The 13,066-nt window shown below is 38.0% G+C and overlaps 1 protein-coding gene across 1 annotated transcript in view; it reads left to right on the top strand.

Moving 5' to 3' along the window:
* The window catches only part of PIK3C2G (phosphatidylinositol-4-phosphate 3-kinase catalytic subunit type 2 gamma), a 195,065-nt gene that overhangs the window by 121,966 nt on the left and 60,033 nt on the right, over nucleotides 1–13,066 (top strand). Inside the window, exons 22-23 of the mRNA XM_062491554.1 lie at nucleotides 1,280–1,416; nucleotides 3,553–3,722. Coding sequence (XP_062347538.1) covers nucleotides 1,280–1,416; nucleotides 3,553–3,722 — 307 coding nt within the window. The remainder of the gene's footprint in view (nucleotides 1–1,279; nucleotides 1,417–3,552; nucleotides 3,723–13,066) is intronic.

Below are 13,066 nucleotides of genomic sequence, written 5' to 3'. Positions count from 1 at the left end.
ACGAACCTTTAATTTGATGTTTGCCAAGGGATGCAGGGATCATCTGCAAATAATAATCTCTCCCTGACAGTTTCTTCCTTCCAGCATCAGAGCAGCAAAACCCCCTCAGTGCCTCATGGTTTTTCCAGATGTCTTTCCTCGTGGGTTTGCATCAGTGTTAATTGATTTAATAATTCAGGATAATTAATATATATTTATATATTATATATATTTCATATTAATATGTGTTCATATGCATCAATATACATTAATATTAATATGTGTTGCTATATCTTAATGGTTATATATAATTAATATTTATTTAATAATTAAGGATAAAGGACAAGTGGCCACATAGGACACATGTTTGGGTGCACAGGTTTTCCAGGTCCTAGGCTAATGAATTTCTCCATGGTCACCTTTCCCACACAAGGGGGATGGGAGATGGGCATTTCATGGTCATGCCATCACAGAAATCACTTGTCACTGACATTCAGTGGAAACTGAATAAAGTCATAAATAATCCAAATAGTGGAATTCCACTTTCCGGGCACGGTGAAGTAGAAGAGCCATGACCAAGTGAAATTCTTGGAGGAAGTCCTGCCTGTAATGCAGAGTAGCAGGATGGCATCGGGGGAGCTCATGTGGGGACAGGCACAGGGCTGCAAAGCCAGGTCTCAGGACCAAAAAAAAAAGGAATTAGGTGAATGCAGGCAGAGGATTCAAGTGAAGCATTGCAAAATTCAAAATTCTTGGTTTCTCTGCACTTCAGAGCCCCAGTTTGTGACAAACTGGGTCCGGATAATTTCTGCACTACCCAGTACCCTTTCTCCAAGCTGTGATCAGCATCACGTACTCCAGAATAATCAATAATTTCTGCCCCTTTCTAGACAATAAATGTATATGAAACAACTTTATATATTAGTAAACATCTGATCCTATTAATTTTTTTTTTAGTTTTGTATATATTCTGCCCACTTTGAATCTCTCTAAGTGCTAAGTTGTTCACCTTGTTGGGACTTTGAGGCAGTTATATCCACAATATTGTTATTGATAATTTTATTTCTCCTTCACAGAACTTCCCCTTTCCACTCAGTGCCCTTTATCTCTAATTTCCCAAGAGCAAGAGTAAAGCAATACTGATCTATATTTTACGCTGCATTCGTTATTTTTAAACTTTTAACTATGCATTTTTTTTTTTCTGCATGGAATGATCAAACAACAGGCACTATGCATGTATTGTCTTCCTGTGTTTTTAAAGTTGAGGATTTTTCATGCAAACTCTTTTCCCTGCTATTAGGGCTGGTACAGATGGTGCCAGATGCAACCACACTAGCGAAGATCCACAGGGAGTCTGGACTGATAGGACCACTGAAGGAAAACACAATTAAAAAATGGTTTCACCATCACCATCCTCTGCAATCCAGTTACCAAGAGGTAACATCGTAATGAAGTTCATTACACGTTTCATGTTATGCCATGGGGGGGGGGGAGGAAGAACCAAATTTCAGTAGGCAGCAAAAACGAGTGGCTCAGACACGAGACAAACACGTGTCATGCAGAGAAAGCAGGGAATCCACTTAAATGCCACTCTATCTAAGGGAATGTTGCTTTTTATCAGGTGCATGGGATTACATTTTCTATAAAAATGTGTTACAGAGATGTTTTGAAAATTTAGTAGCAAAGTGAAGAGAAATTGAAATAGAATTGTCTTGAACTCAGAAAAAAAATTACATTTTTTGGTCAGGTCTTGCATTTTTTTTCTATTTCATATAAACCTTATAAAGTCTTGGCAGATTTCCTGTATTGGGAACAGCCACGCCAATACCTAGAATTTCAGAAAGCTGTTTTATCAAAACCACCCAGTCATAGTTGAAATGTAGAAGGTCATGCTTTTCATAGCACATGTTCTCGTGGGATCCCATGTGAGGAATCTGATTTTATGAAACTAGGTGTTCTGCACCAGCCAAACAATTGGAAATTTCTTTTATAGAAGCAAACTTTTTCCAAGGAAATCTTTTGATCGATTCCTTGTTGGGTGAGCATGTTCTGAGCCCCCTGGAAAAATTTACATTTTTTATGTTTCTGGGACAGTCTTTATAATCTGTTTTCCAAGCAAACAAAAAATTAGTGGTCAAAATTTTAAATGTAAAGGAATGTTTTGAGTATTTAGCACTCCGAGAATGAAATGTTTTTATAGCAGCTTGTTGGCAGATGTGTATTATAAATATGTTTGGTAAACTTTAGTAATTTTGTAATTATTCCATAGGCATTTTCTCATCTGCATTTTGAATATGAACACTTGAAGTACTCATATATCATTTGATTCTATTAAAAAGGAACAACCTGTGTAGAATGTTGGGTTTTTTTAAAAATTTGTGTGTTTAGTCTTATGGTAGAAGCATAAACAACATTTCAATTCATAAACTAATTATGTATTAGCTGTATTAGAGTACTGCCAATTATTGATTGAAAACTTGATTTCTTGCTACTGCTTCTGCCGCTGCTGTTTGTAAATAGTACCACGAATGTGGAATATTCTAAAACCAATTCCTATCCAATTTTTTCCAAATTTTTAACTGTATAAAATGCAGTCAGATCTGATTACATAGGGTATACATAAAATGACTACTATGCATTCCCTTTGTGCTTGCTAGTGAATGTTTTTTCCTCCTTCATAATTTTTTACTCACACAGCACTGGATCTAAGGTGCTCAGAAATCTGCTGCAGAACATGCTTTAATATCCTCATTTTACAGTTGGGTGAACAAAATCATAGAAAGCTTAAGTGTTTTATCCAAGGTCATCAAAGTGAGTAATAGCAGAGTTTGATAGAAAATTCAGGAACTCTTGAGCTGTGTCCTGCCTTGCCTTTGCAGGTGGCACCCTGCATCCCCAGGGAATTCCTGAAAGCCTAAAGAGTCATTTGCCTTGGCTGATGTAGGTTTTGTCCAAAAACATGAAGATCCAGGTTAAGGTGGTTTGGGTTTCCACATTGCCTTGTATACATTGTGATTTGGATTCATGGGATATGAACTGAACTGAGTTCTGGAGGAAAGAAAAAGAGAATCCATGTAGGTGTAAACTGATGCAGTGGCTGAAGAACAACCTGCATCGTTGACCAAGAAAATGGTTAAAAATGTGCATTTCCAAATAATTTCCTACCAGTTGTTTTTGCAATATGCCTGCAGAACACTGAACAGAAAATGCCAGCTTTCTGCCAAGGTTTTTTATCTTTTTCTTTAGCACCTTTTGCCTTAAAGTTTTCTGTAGACTTCCAGGTATCTTTGGAACACAAGGTGAAAACCTCACTCATAGAATTGTTCTTGTGCTGTAACTTTGAAATGTTTGAGTGCCACCCCTGCACAGTTCCTGCCCAGACTTGTCTTGTGAAACTTTTTTCAAAATTACCTGGTAAAATTTTAACCTGCTAAAATTACAAGCATAACATATGTAAAATTACATTAAAAAATAATAATTATTAGTCACATTTTTAAAAAAATGATTATTAGGATCAAAAATATATCTGGATATTTCATGTAAGAGCTTTTTTTTTTTTCTTTTACTCACTAGGCCACAAGGAATTTCTTTTATTCCTGTGCTGGCTGGTGTGTTGTTACCTTCATCCTGGGAGTCTGTGATCGACACAGTGACAACATAATGCTGACAAAAGCTGGACACATGTTCCACATTGATTTTGGAAGATTTTTGGGTCACGCACAGATGTTTGGAAGCATAAGAAGGTTGGTGTCTATAGTAGCACACAGGAATCTTTAAAGCAGTTGTCTGAAGTTTCACAGCCTTATTAACTCCCATTTAAAAAAAATACAAATGAGATTACACTTTCTTTTTTTTTCCCCCCGCCTTCTCCAAAACAATGTATTTTTTTTTGTTTCTTGCAACTTCTAAAAAGTGTAGGAATGACTGGAAAAGGATTTAAAGTTGTTGGAGATCCCTTCTCAGTGTAGAAGAAAAACGTAAATCCTTGTTTGGTCAGGAATTTGAATGATGTAGTTCAGTAGAGACCCGCACAGGAGAATTCTGATGTCCATTGCTTTTTTTTCCCCCAACAGAAGAGGGTTGCAAAAATGGATCTAAACCCATATATGTCTCTTAGTGACAACTTTCTTCCCATATTCAGAGAAGGAACCAGATTTTAATTTCTATTTTAATTTATAATGATTAATATGTATCCAAGTTCCTAATGTGAACATATGATGAAGGAATGAATTGAAATGGAATAAGGACAGGGTAATGCCAGCATGTGCAGAACACAAAGGAGCAGTTTTAGCAGAGTAAAGAATGGATGAATGATCCCTTTTAGTGACAAGATGAGTAGCGTGCGTACGTCTCCTAAAAAAGTTCTCTAACAACTATCAGAATTAAGTTTGAGCTAATTTTTTTTTTGGGGGGGGGGGGGGGAGCGGTTGGGGTTTCTTTGTTTTTTGGGTTTTTTTGTTGTTGTTTTGTTTGTTTTGTTTTGGTTTTTTTGTTTATGATTTTTGGGGTTTTTTTTGTTTTGGTTTGTTGTTTCTTTTTTCTTTTTTTGGGTTTTTTGATTTTTGCTTAAGCTGGCCTCTGTCTGCACTAGACTATCTCAGTGTGTCAGACAGACATAACAGCATGGGAGTATTGATATCAGGGGAGCTGATGAGGATAATAAATACTTCTAAATCAGGCAGTCAAAAGATTTCCTTACTGTGTTTAGAATTATCATCCATCATTCAAGATGTGCACCCTTAATCCTCCTTATTTGCTGTGGGAAGAATAAAGCAGAGCAGAGTTATAAAAACACACTCGTGCACACTCCTTGTCAAGTGCTGCATCCTTCTCTCCTATTGGAACCTAGCAGGAATTCCTTGGGCAGCAATTTTACATAAACAAAAAATTACTGAGTGAATGACAGGATGAAGCAAATAAAAGTGGGGGATGCAATAACCAAATTTAAATGATACAATGGCAATAATAAAAATAGATATTAATGTTGCTGTTTTACAGCTCAGTTATACTACACCTTCTTATTAAGTCTGTGAAAACTTATAATAGAGTCACTTCCACAAACAGCAGCCTCTTTTCCTGTTTCCCGATGCAGTGAGATAGAAAATAAATTAATAAAAATAAATAAATAAATAAAATCACCCATTTACAAGCTCCATTCATGCACTGCCCCTGTGATTTCTTAGGAAGATTGGGTGTCCCACCTAAGAGCAGGTTGCAAAAACCATGGGACAATCATTGTTTTCCTCAAGCCCACGTTTGACTGAGCAGATACAGCACTAATGTTGTAGTGATTTATTAATCACTAAATCCATTAATCACATTATTTATTAATGACTATTGTTCTTAGGAGTTGCATGCGCCTCCATGAAATGTGACATTATTTGGAACACAGGGATATCACATTTTTACAGGTCGCAGATTTCAGGTTCTCCCAAAATGGGAAGCTCTCTGTGCTAGTTTTATCCACTCATCCCCACAAGGCAAGTCCTGGAACAGCTCTGGTTCCTTTAACAGCTCTTATATTGTACTTTGTATTTTATTTTTATATTTATTTTATATTATGTTATATTTATTTCTATTATTTTATATTTCATATTATACTAGATTATATTATATTATAGGAAGTATTTGTACTTTGCTTTGGGTTCTCATTAGATTTTTGAGTTTTATGTGCTCCCAGAATATCATACTCCAAAATAATATTGAAAAAAACAGCAGCATGAAGCTGACATGATTCATCCAGTCATGCTCACTTCTGCATTCCTGATCATATGAGACCTCAAAAAAGGATTAGTAAATCTTCCTAATTCCTGCCTTCATCTTTAAATGATACCCAATACATCTGCTCAGTTTTGACTCCACGTTAAAAATCAGTGCTTCCTGATATGAGAGGGGAAAGGAATTAGGAACTTTCTTTCTCCATGTGCAGCAAATACTTTAAATAGTACTAATAACTCATCATTCCTGGGATCTAGAGCTAATATTCCAGAAGTGCTGGAGGGAAGCTTAGGACCTGTTTAACCAATAACAAAACAACAGAGAGCTTGGCAGAAGAATTATTCCCAAAGTCTCATAGGAAACTTTCCTACTGAACCATGAGATTTCATTACTTTCTCTACTTTTTTTTTTTTTTTAATGACACTGAATGACACCTTTTCCTAGCAGCAATAAAATTCTCCTTTCACTCTCTAACCCAGCCTCCACTTTTGACCCTACGTTCCCCCAAAGCAGCCGAGTCTGCAGGTACACTTCAAACTCTACAAAGAAATATTTATTGTTTAATTTTCATTGCCTTATTCTTCATCTACTGAGTGTCCCGTGGTAATCAACCCAGACCCACCTGCACATAAACAGTGGAATATTTTCCAGATAATTATCCAGGACCAGGGCAGTCATGAAGGGCTTTGGAAGAAGGTGTCTGGCTCGTGCTTTCACCTGCCACGCTTTGCTTGCCTTTGTTTTGTTGTTTTGTGGTTTGTTTTTTTTTTTCTGTTCTGACCAGCTCCTTTTGAACACTCCTTCCTTGGCGAATTAAGCAGCAAGAGATTTATTGAAATCCCACGCTAACTGAACTAATCCAAAATTCAGCAGCCAGCCCCCAGCACTGTCATTTTGCAGTCAGTGATGTGTGGTGTGAGACTTGGTGGCAAGACACGAAGCGTGCAGCTCATGGCACGCTGTAAATCCACCTGGTGATAGCATCAGTGCCCATTCTTGTCTTGAAATATCCACCTGAAGTGTCTTTTAAGTGTCTTTAAATATCCTGATTTCCTCCAGCACTGGCCCTTTCATTTCCCTGATCTGAATCACAGACACCCTCTTGTCTCTTTGCCAAATTAATCCCGGCTCTTGGCATGGTTTTCCCAGAATTTAAATCTGCTAAGCTGGTTTTCTTCTACAAAGTTAATGACTAGAGGCAGCCTAACTATTCTTTTGGGAAATTCCAGTTATTAGGGAAGTTTCAAAAATATGGGAAAATTATGCTTCCCACATTTGCTTCCTAGGTTGGTGTTTTATTATAATGAGAAAAATTTCAGAACATCTCACTATATAGAAATGTAGAAGTGTCTCTTTTTATTTTGAAAACAATACATTTCATCTTTAGTGTTAATCACCTAAAAAGTGTGGCAATGTCTCACTAGAAGTGTTGATTTAAAAAAAACAAAAAACTGGTATTTCTTTCTAAAAGAGAAATGCTGGCATATGGACATGGAAAAATAAGTTGTATCTGCATTTTTTATTGCATTGTATCTACATTTTTTTGTCTTTTTTTCCTAAGAGAAAGGAAAAATGGGGAAGAATGAAGAATTTGAGAATAATAGATTTTTCTTTTTTTCTTCTTACCTTTTAAAATTTTTATTTAGAGTACTCACATGGAGTCAAAAAAACTTGGAAGTAAAAACCTGAAAGTATAATCACTTTTTGTTTCCTAAATTTGTGCACAAAGCCTCGTACCAACCTGTATTAGATGCTGAAAGATTTCAGTGGGTGTTTTCGGTATTAAAAATCCCTTCTCTGTAGTTTATTTTGCACACGTGATGGGTCTGGGTTTATTGGTTTCTGTGAAATGGTCACTCCTAATTCTTTGCCACTATTCACTTTCTGTGTACCACCCTCCAAAAATCTCTGACTGAAACTCTGCAAAGATTTCATTTCATGACTTGAGGCACCTCAGCAGCCCAAAAGATCTTAACAACATTATACAGATGTTTAAAATAAAGAATGAAAGGGGAAATATGCACAAAAACCTGTAGGTGAAACAGCATCTCCAAGGCCTAAAGGGGCTTGAATTTATCAGGGAAGAAGTTCATAAATTTTGAAAGAAATTATTGAGCCTGGATGGTAGTCTGCCTTTTTCTGTTTGCTGGCGTTTTGTTTATTTGTTTGTTTGTTGGTTTGTTTGTTTGTTTTTTGCATTGTTTGTGTTTGGTTGGGTTTTGTTTTGTTTTGTTGGTTTTTGTTTGGTTGGTTGGGGTTTTTTTGGGTTTTTTTGTTTGTTTTGTTGGGGTTTTTTTGTTTTGTTTTTGTTTCAGTAATAGCCTCTTGTTCAGGGAATTCAACTGAAATGCTTTGAAATCAGAGTAAATTATGTTCACTGCCCACTTCATATCTTCAGGTTTTTTGTGGTGATCCTTTTCCAAGTACTCAGACAATTAAGGGAGGCAATAGTGGCTTTTCCACACAGTCTGTGTGGATTTCACCATATCCAGTTCTGTTCACGCAAGAGCCTTGCTCTTCTTCTTGAATTGAGTTTCCTGGAAACCAATTCCTGTCTGCTGCAACTCTCAGCATCTTTTTTGGCTTTTCCTTCACTCCAAGGGTGGCATAAACGGCTTGCCTACCTTCATTTTCCTGAAGAAGTTAAATAAATAAATAAATCAGGGATTTATTCCTGTTGACAATCATGTGGGCTGGACAAGTTGATGCTTGCAGAGCCATCAGCAGCATTCCCTCTGCTTTGGGAGGTTGGCTGCACATCAGGTATTTAAGTGATTTCCTGTCAAATTCCCCTCGTCTCTCCTCTCCCTCCTTCTCCTTCTGTTAGCCACCCTGAGATGTTTTGTAGGATATGGCTCTAGGGATGGGGAGTTTAACAGTAAACTGAAAGAAAAGGAAAAGAAGGCATCATGGCCACTGTCCATTTTGATAATGGATTTATTGGGTATCCTTTCCAAGTGTGACTGTTTTTAAAGATGTGTGTTTTCTCCTCCTGGCTCCCATCAGAAACTCGGTATTGTGTCACCTCTTTTTCTGAAAGCTTCCTGTCCACACTATTTTATGTTTGAGGGAGCTGTTCTCACTCAAACATACATTTATATTCAGAGGAAGCTGTTCTCACACACAGTCAAGTATGCATCAAGCACTTTTAAATTATTCTCTCTTTCTTGGTCTATTTTTTTTTCTTTTTTTTTTTTTTTTCCTTTTGCTTGTTCTGCCCACTACACCTTTGTCCTTCATCCTTAACTGGAAAGCATACTGATGTATTTAATGCATGTAGGATTTCATCCCCTGCCCCAAGGAATTTCTTTGCAATTCAATTTCTTCATCACTGGTTTATTTCTGTATTTTGCCTTGTGATATACAAATGCCCTGCAACCATCTATTACTGTGTTTTCTAAATATCCATCTCATACTGAAAAAGCCTGTTAGCTGAATATTCCATGGGTAGGGGCATAGAAAGTTGTTCTGTTTCTTTTAAGGCTCCTTTTAGGTCCCAGCTTTAGAATCTTTTTCACTGCTGAGGGCCAGCCAGGACACAAAAAGCAATTGTACAACAATCTCTGCTAACAAGAGGAATTACTGCAATCTCCTTGTGAATTAACTCTCAAGTGGTTTATCAATAGGGTTAGTGATAAACCCTAAAAACACAGAAAATGTGATTTATCAATAGGGTTAGTGATAAACCCTAAAAACACAGAAAATGTGACAGTCTTAGGAAATGGTGTAAGGCATGGGAGATGCTGCACTGAGCTCTGTAAATATGGGTGGTGGAACCCTGAAACCTGGGAGTTTGGAACTTTCTGTGTTTTTTGACACTGGACCCCCAGGAGAACACTGCTTTTGACCTGAGGCCTTGTAGAAGGATTCCAAATTTGAGTGCTGGAGTTAAAATAATGTGCTTATAGTTAAATAGAAGTGTGTGATTTCACAGGAAAGGTTTGGAATTTGAGGTTTTTAGAGTATAGTAATAGGTATGGGACAAGATGGAGGTTTCTGGGAGTTGTCTCTTTCCTCCTCCTGTCTCCTTCTACATGCTTTCAGGTAGTAGTTTTTGGTTAGATAAAAAAATCCTACAGTGCTGGTCACAAGTGTTTGGTTAAGCCAAATATATAAATAATATAGGTGTTAGCTCTTTATTAAAATATTTAGCTTTAAAAAATCTTGTAACTAGTTAGGTTCATCTCCATTTTGCTCACTCTTAACTAGTAGCTAGAAGTGTTGCAGAACTCTCTGTACTTTAAATAAGATTTAATAAACTACCAAGTCCAAATGAGAAATTCATCTCCTTCATGTTTTACTCCTAACTCTGAGTAAAAGCACAAAAATAGAGACAAACCACTAATTCAGGAGTGCAGCTAACCCTCACATACGGGTACTGAAGGTGAAGTGCAGGAACTGAGCTCCAGCAGATGGCATTTGCAGTCTGATTGCTGGTGACCGAGTGCAGGCTGCTTTCCATGTCAGAAACTGCTCAAGACAAGCATGTTCCTAAAGCAGAGCAGATCTTTCAGGGAGGATGTTTGTAGGAACCTCCCAAAGAGCACCATCAGCTCATTGCACGGAATGGTTGGAATTCTGTGACATAAGTGAACAAATACTGTGCTTGGGCTGTGGCAGAAAAGGAGATTGCAGCAGAGGCTGGGCACTGCAGCCAGAGAGAAATCCATCCAGAGAGAGATCCACCCAGAGATCCATCCAGAGAGAAAGCCATCCAGGGAGAAATCCATCCAGAGAGAGATCCACCCAGAGATCCATCCAGAGAGAAATCCATCCAGGGAGAAATCCATCCAGAGACAGATCCATCCAGGGAGAAATCCATCCAGAGAGATCCATCCAGAGAGAAATCCATCCAGGGAGAAATCCATCCAGAGAGATCCATCCAGAGAGAAATCCATCCAGAGAAATCCATCCAGGGAGAAATCCATCCAGGGAGAAACCCATCCAGAGAGATCCATCCAGGGAGAAATCCATCCAGAGACAGATCCATCCAGGGAGAAATCCATCCAGAGAGATCTATCCAGAGAGAAATCCATCCAGGGAGAAATCCATCCAGAGACAGATCCATCCAGGGAGAAATCCATCCAGAGAGATCTATCCAGAGAGAAATCCATCCAGGGAGAAATCCATCCAGAGACAGATCCATCCAGGGAGAAATCCATCCAGAGAGATCCATCCAGGGAGAAATCCATCCAGAGACAGATCCATCCAGGGAGAAATCCATCCAGGGAGAAATCCATCCAGAGAGAGATCCATCCAGGGAGAAATCCATCCAGGGAGAAATCCATCCAGAGGTGCCTCCAACTCTTCTGTGTTCCCATTGTGAGCCTTGGCAAATCCTTGCTCCATGGAAGGTTCCAGATGTGTCCCAGATGTGTCCCAGTGGTGTCCTGGGCTCTGTGCCGAAGCCCAGCTGTGAGCAGCCCTGCCCTGCTCCCTGCAGGGTCAGCACCACAATCCCACAGGACCAGGTGTGATCAAATCTCTGCTTTTCCCCCTCCAGAGCTCCCACTGACCCTCGGTGTGAAGGGATTTTTGTTGTCATTTTCCCTTGCACATTCCCTTGTGCAGGCACGCACGAGTAGCTACCCTGACTCAGTTTACAGGGGGAAACTCCAGGTTCACAAATCAGAGTCCCCATCTTGGGCAAGGATTACAGCTTGTTTTCCACTATGTCCATTAAACATGATTAAATCTCCATGTGGCCAATTCAGTTACTGACAGGAACACGAAATCTTTCAGAATAGGACAGTCCAATGTGTGAAATGCTTCTTTTATGGCTAATCAAAATAGTGGGTATGTTCAACACAGTGATTTTACTGAAGAGTTAACACTGAGGCTGTGATAGTAAAATATAATAATAGCAAACTTGATATACATAAAAAAAAATAACTTAATGAATAAATAAATAAAGCCATAATAGTTTAAGAACTATCTACCTAAGGAAGTCAGGAAATTCTTTCTAGGTTAATGTTTCTATCTCTAAAGGTAGACATTAATATAAAAAAATACCATCGGTTAAACTGCAATGAGAAATGAGACTTCAGATCTGTACTTTTAAATCTTTTATTGCAGTAGATGTCTCAAACAGCAGCAGAAATGGCACAATATGAGTTAAAACCATGTAAACTCATATAGGCCTGGTTATTTACCTACAAGAATGTAGGTAAAAAAATATTAGATGCAAGTTTTAATTGTCCAAGATATGTAGACTACTTAAGCTAAGGATGCTCAGGGCATTCAGAAACCTTTCTGTGTTATGGGAATGAGGTCAGTACTAAATTCAGACCAGTTTACCCAAGGCTGTGTCCATCTAAACCTTAAAACCTCCTAGGATAATCTTCCAAGGCAACCTGTTTCAATATTTACTTTTCCTCATAGTGAGGGGATTTTGGTTTGGGTTTTTTTTATTGTTTTCTTTTTCTTTTTTTTAATTTTTTTGTTTTCTTTTCTTCTTCTTCTTCTTCTTCTTCTTCTTCTTCTTCTTCTTCTTCTCCTCCTTCTTCTTCTTTTTCTTCTTCTTCTTCTTCTTCTTCTTCTTCTTCTTCTTCTTCTTCTCCTCCTTCTAATCCTTCTTCTTCTTCTTCTCCTTCTTCTTCTTCTTCTTCTTGAAAGTCAGAACTTCAGCTGGCTCAGATTTCTCTCTTATTGTTGTCTGGATCCATCTGTTTTAGTGCCTCATGTAGGTACAAGAAAATCCACTTTGGCCTCTTAAAAACCTTTCATCTCCTGGGTGAACCACCCCATGTTCCTCACAGCCAAAGTGCCACCACGATGTTGGTGGCTTACTCCACTTTGGTGACATCTTTCAAGTTCTGGCAGGGTATGAACTAATAAATACTAATATCTTTATATGTGGCATCTTTCAGTATTTTCATTAGTAACCAGTATGGTGGGATAGAGAATTTATTTGTGTGTGTGTGTGTTTAGCAGCAATAAAATGCTCCTTTCATTTTGTGTATGTTCACTTTTTGGTAGAGGCCCTTTTTACAAGGTTGTGGTTGTGGTGAAAGTTTGGATTAGGAATTTTTTTAGAAAGGCATCTGAGAGTTTTACCACAGCCAAATATGAGTTGATGGCAAGATATTGGATAGAAAACTTGAAATTTGAAACAATCCTGTTGTTTCACTTCACACCTGGAAAACTTCCCCTGGAATATTTTTAACATTTTACTTTTAGAAAGATGGAGATAAGAGTTCGGGGAAATTATGAGGAGTCCAGAAAAAAACAATTAAAATCAGTGGACATCTGCAATATAAGATTTGTGAGAAAAGGTGGAAGCACCTGTCTACAGAAGATTCAGGAAAGACTAGGTAGTAGTCTGCAAATATTTTAGAGGCTGCTGTTAGGAAGATGGGATCTTCATGTC

This window comes from Cinclus cinclus, chromosome 4 (assembly GCF_963662255.1).
Source record: "Cinclus cinclus chromosome 4, bCinCin1.1, whole genome shotgun sequence".
In the NCBI taxonomy this organism is placed as follows: domain Eukaryota; kingdom Metazoa; phylum Chordata; class Aves; order Passeriformes; family Cinclidae; genus Cinclus; species Cinclus cinclus.
This window is presented reverse-complemented; position numbering and strand designations above follow the sequence as displayed.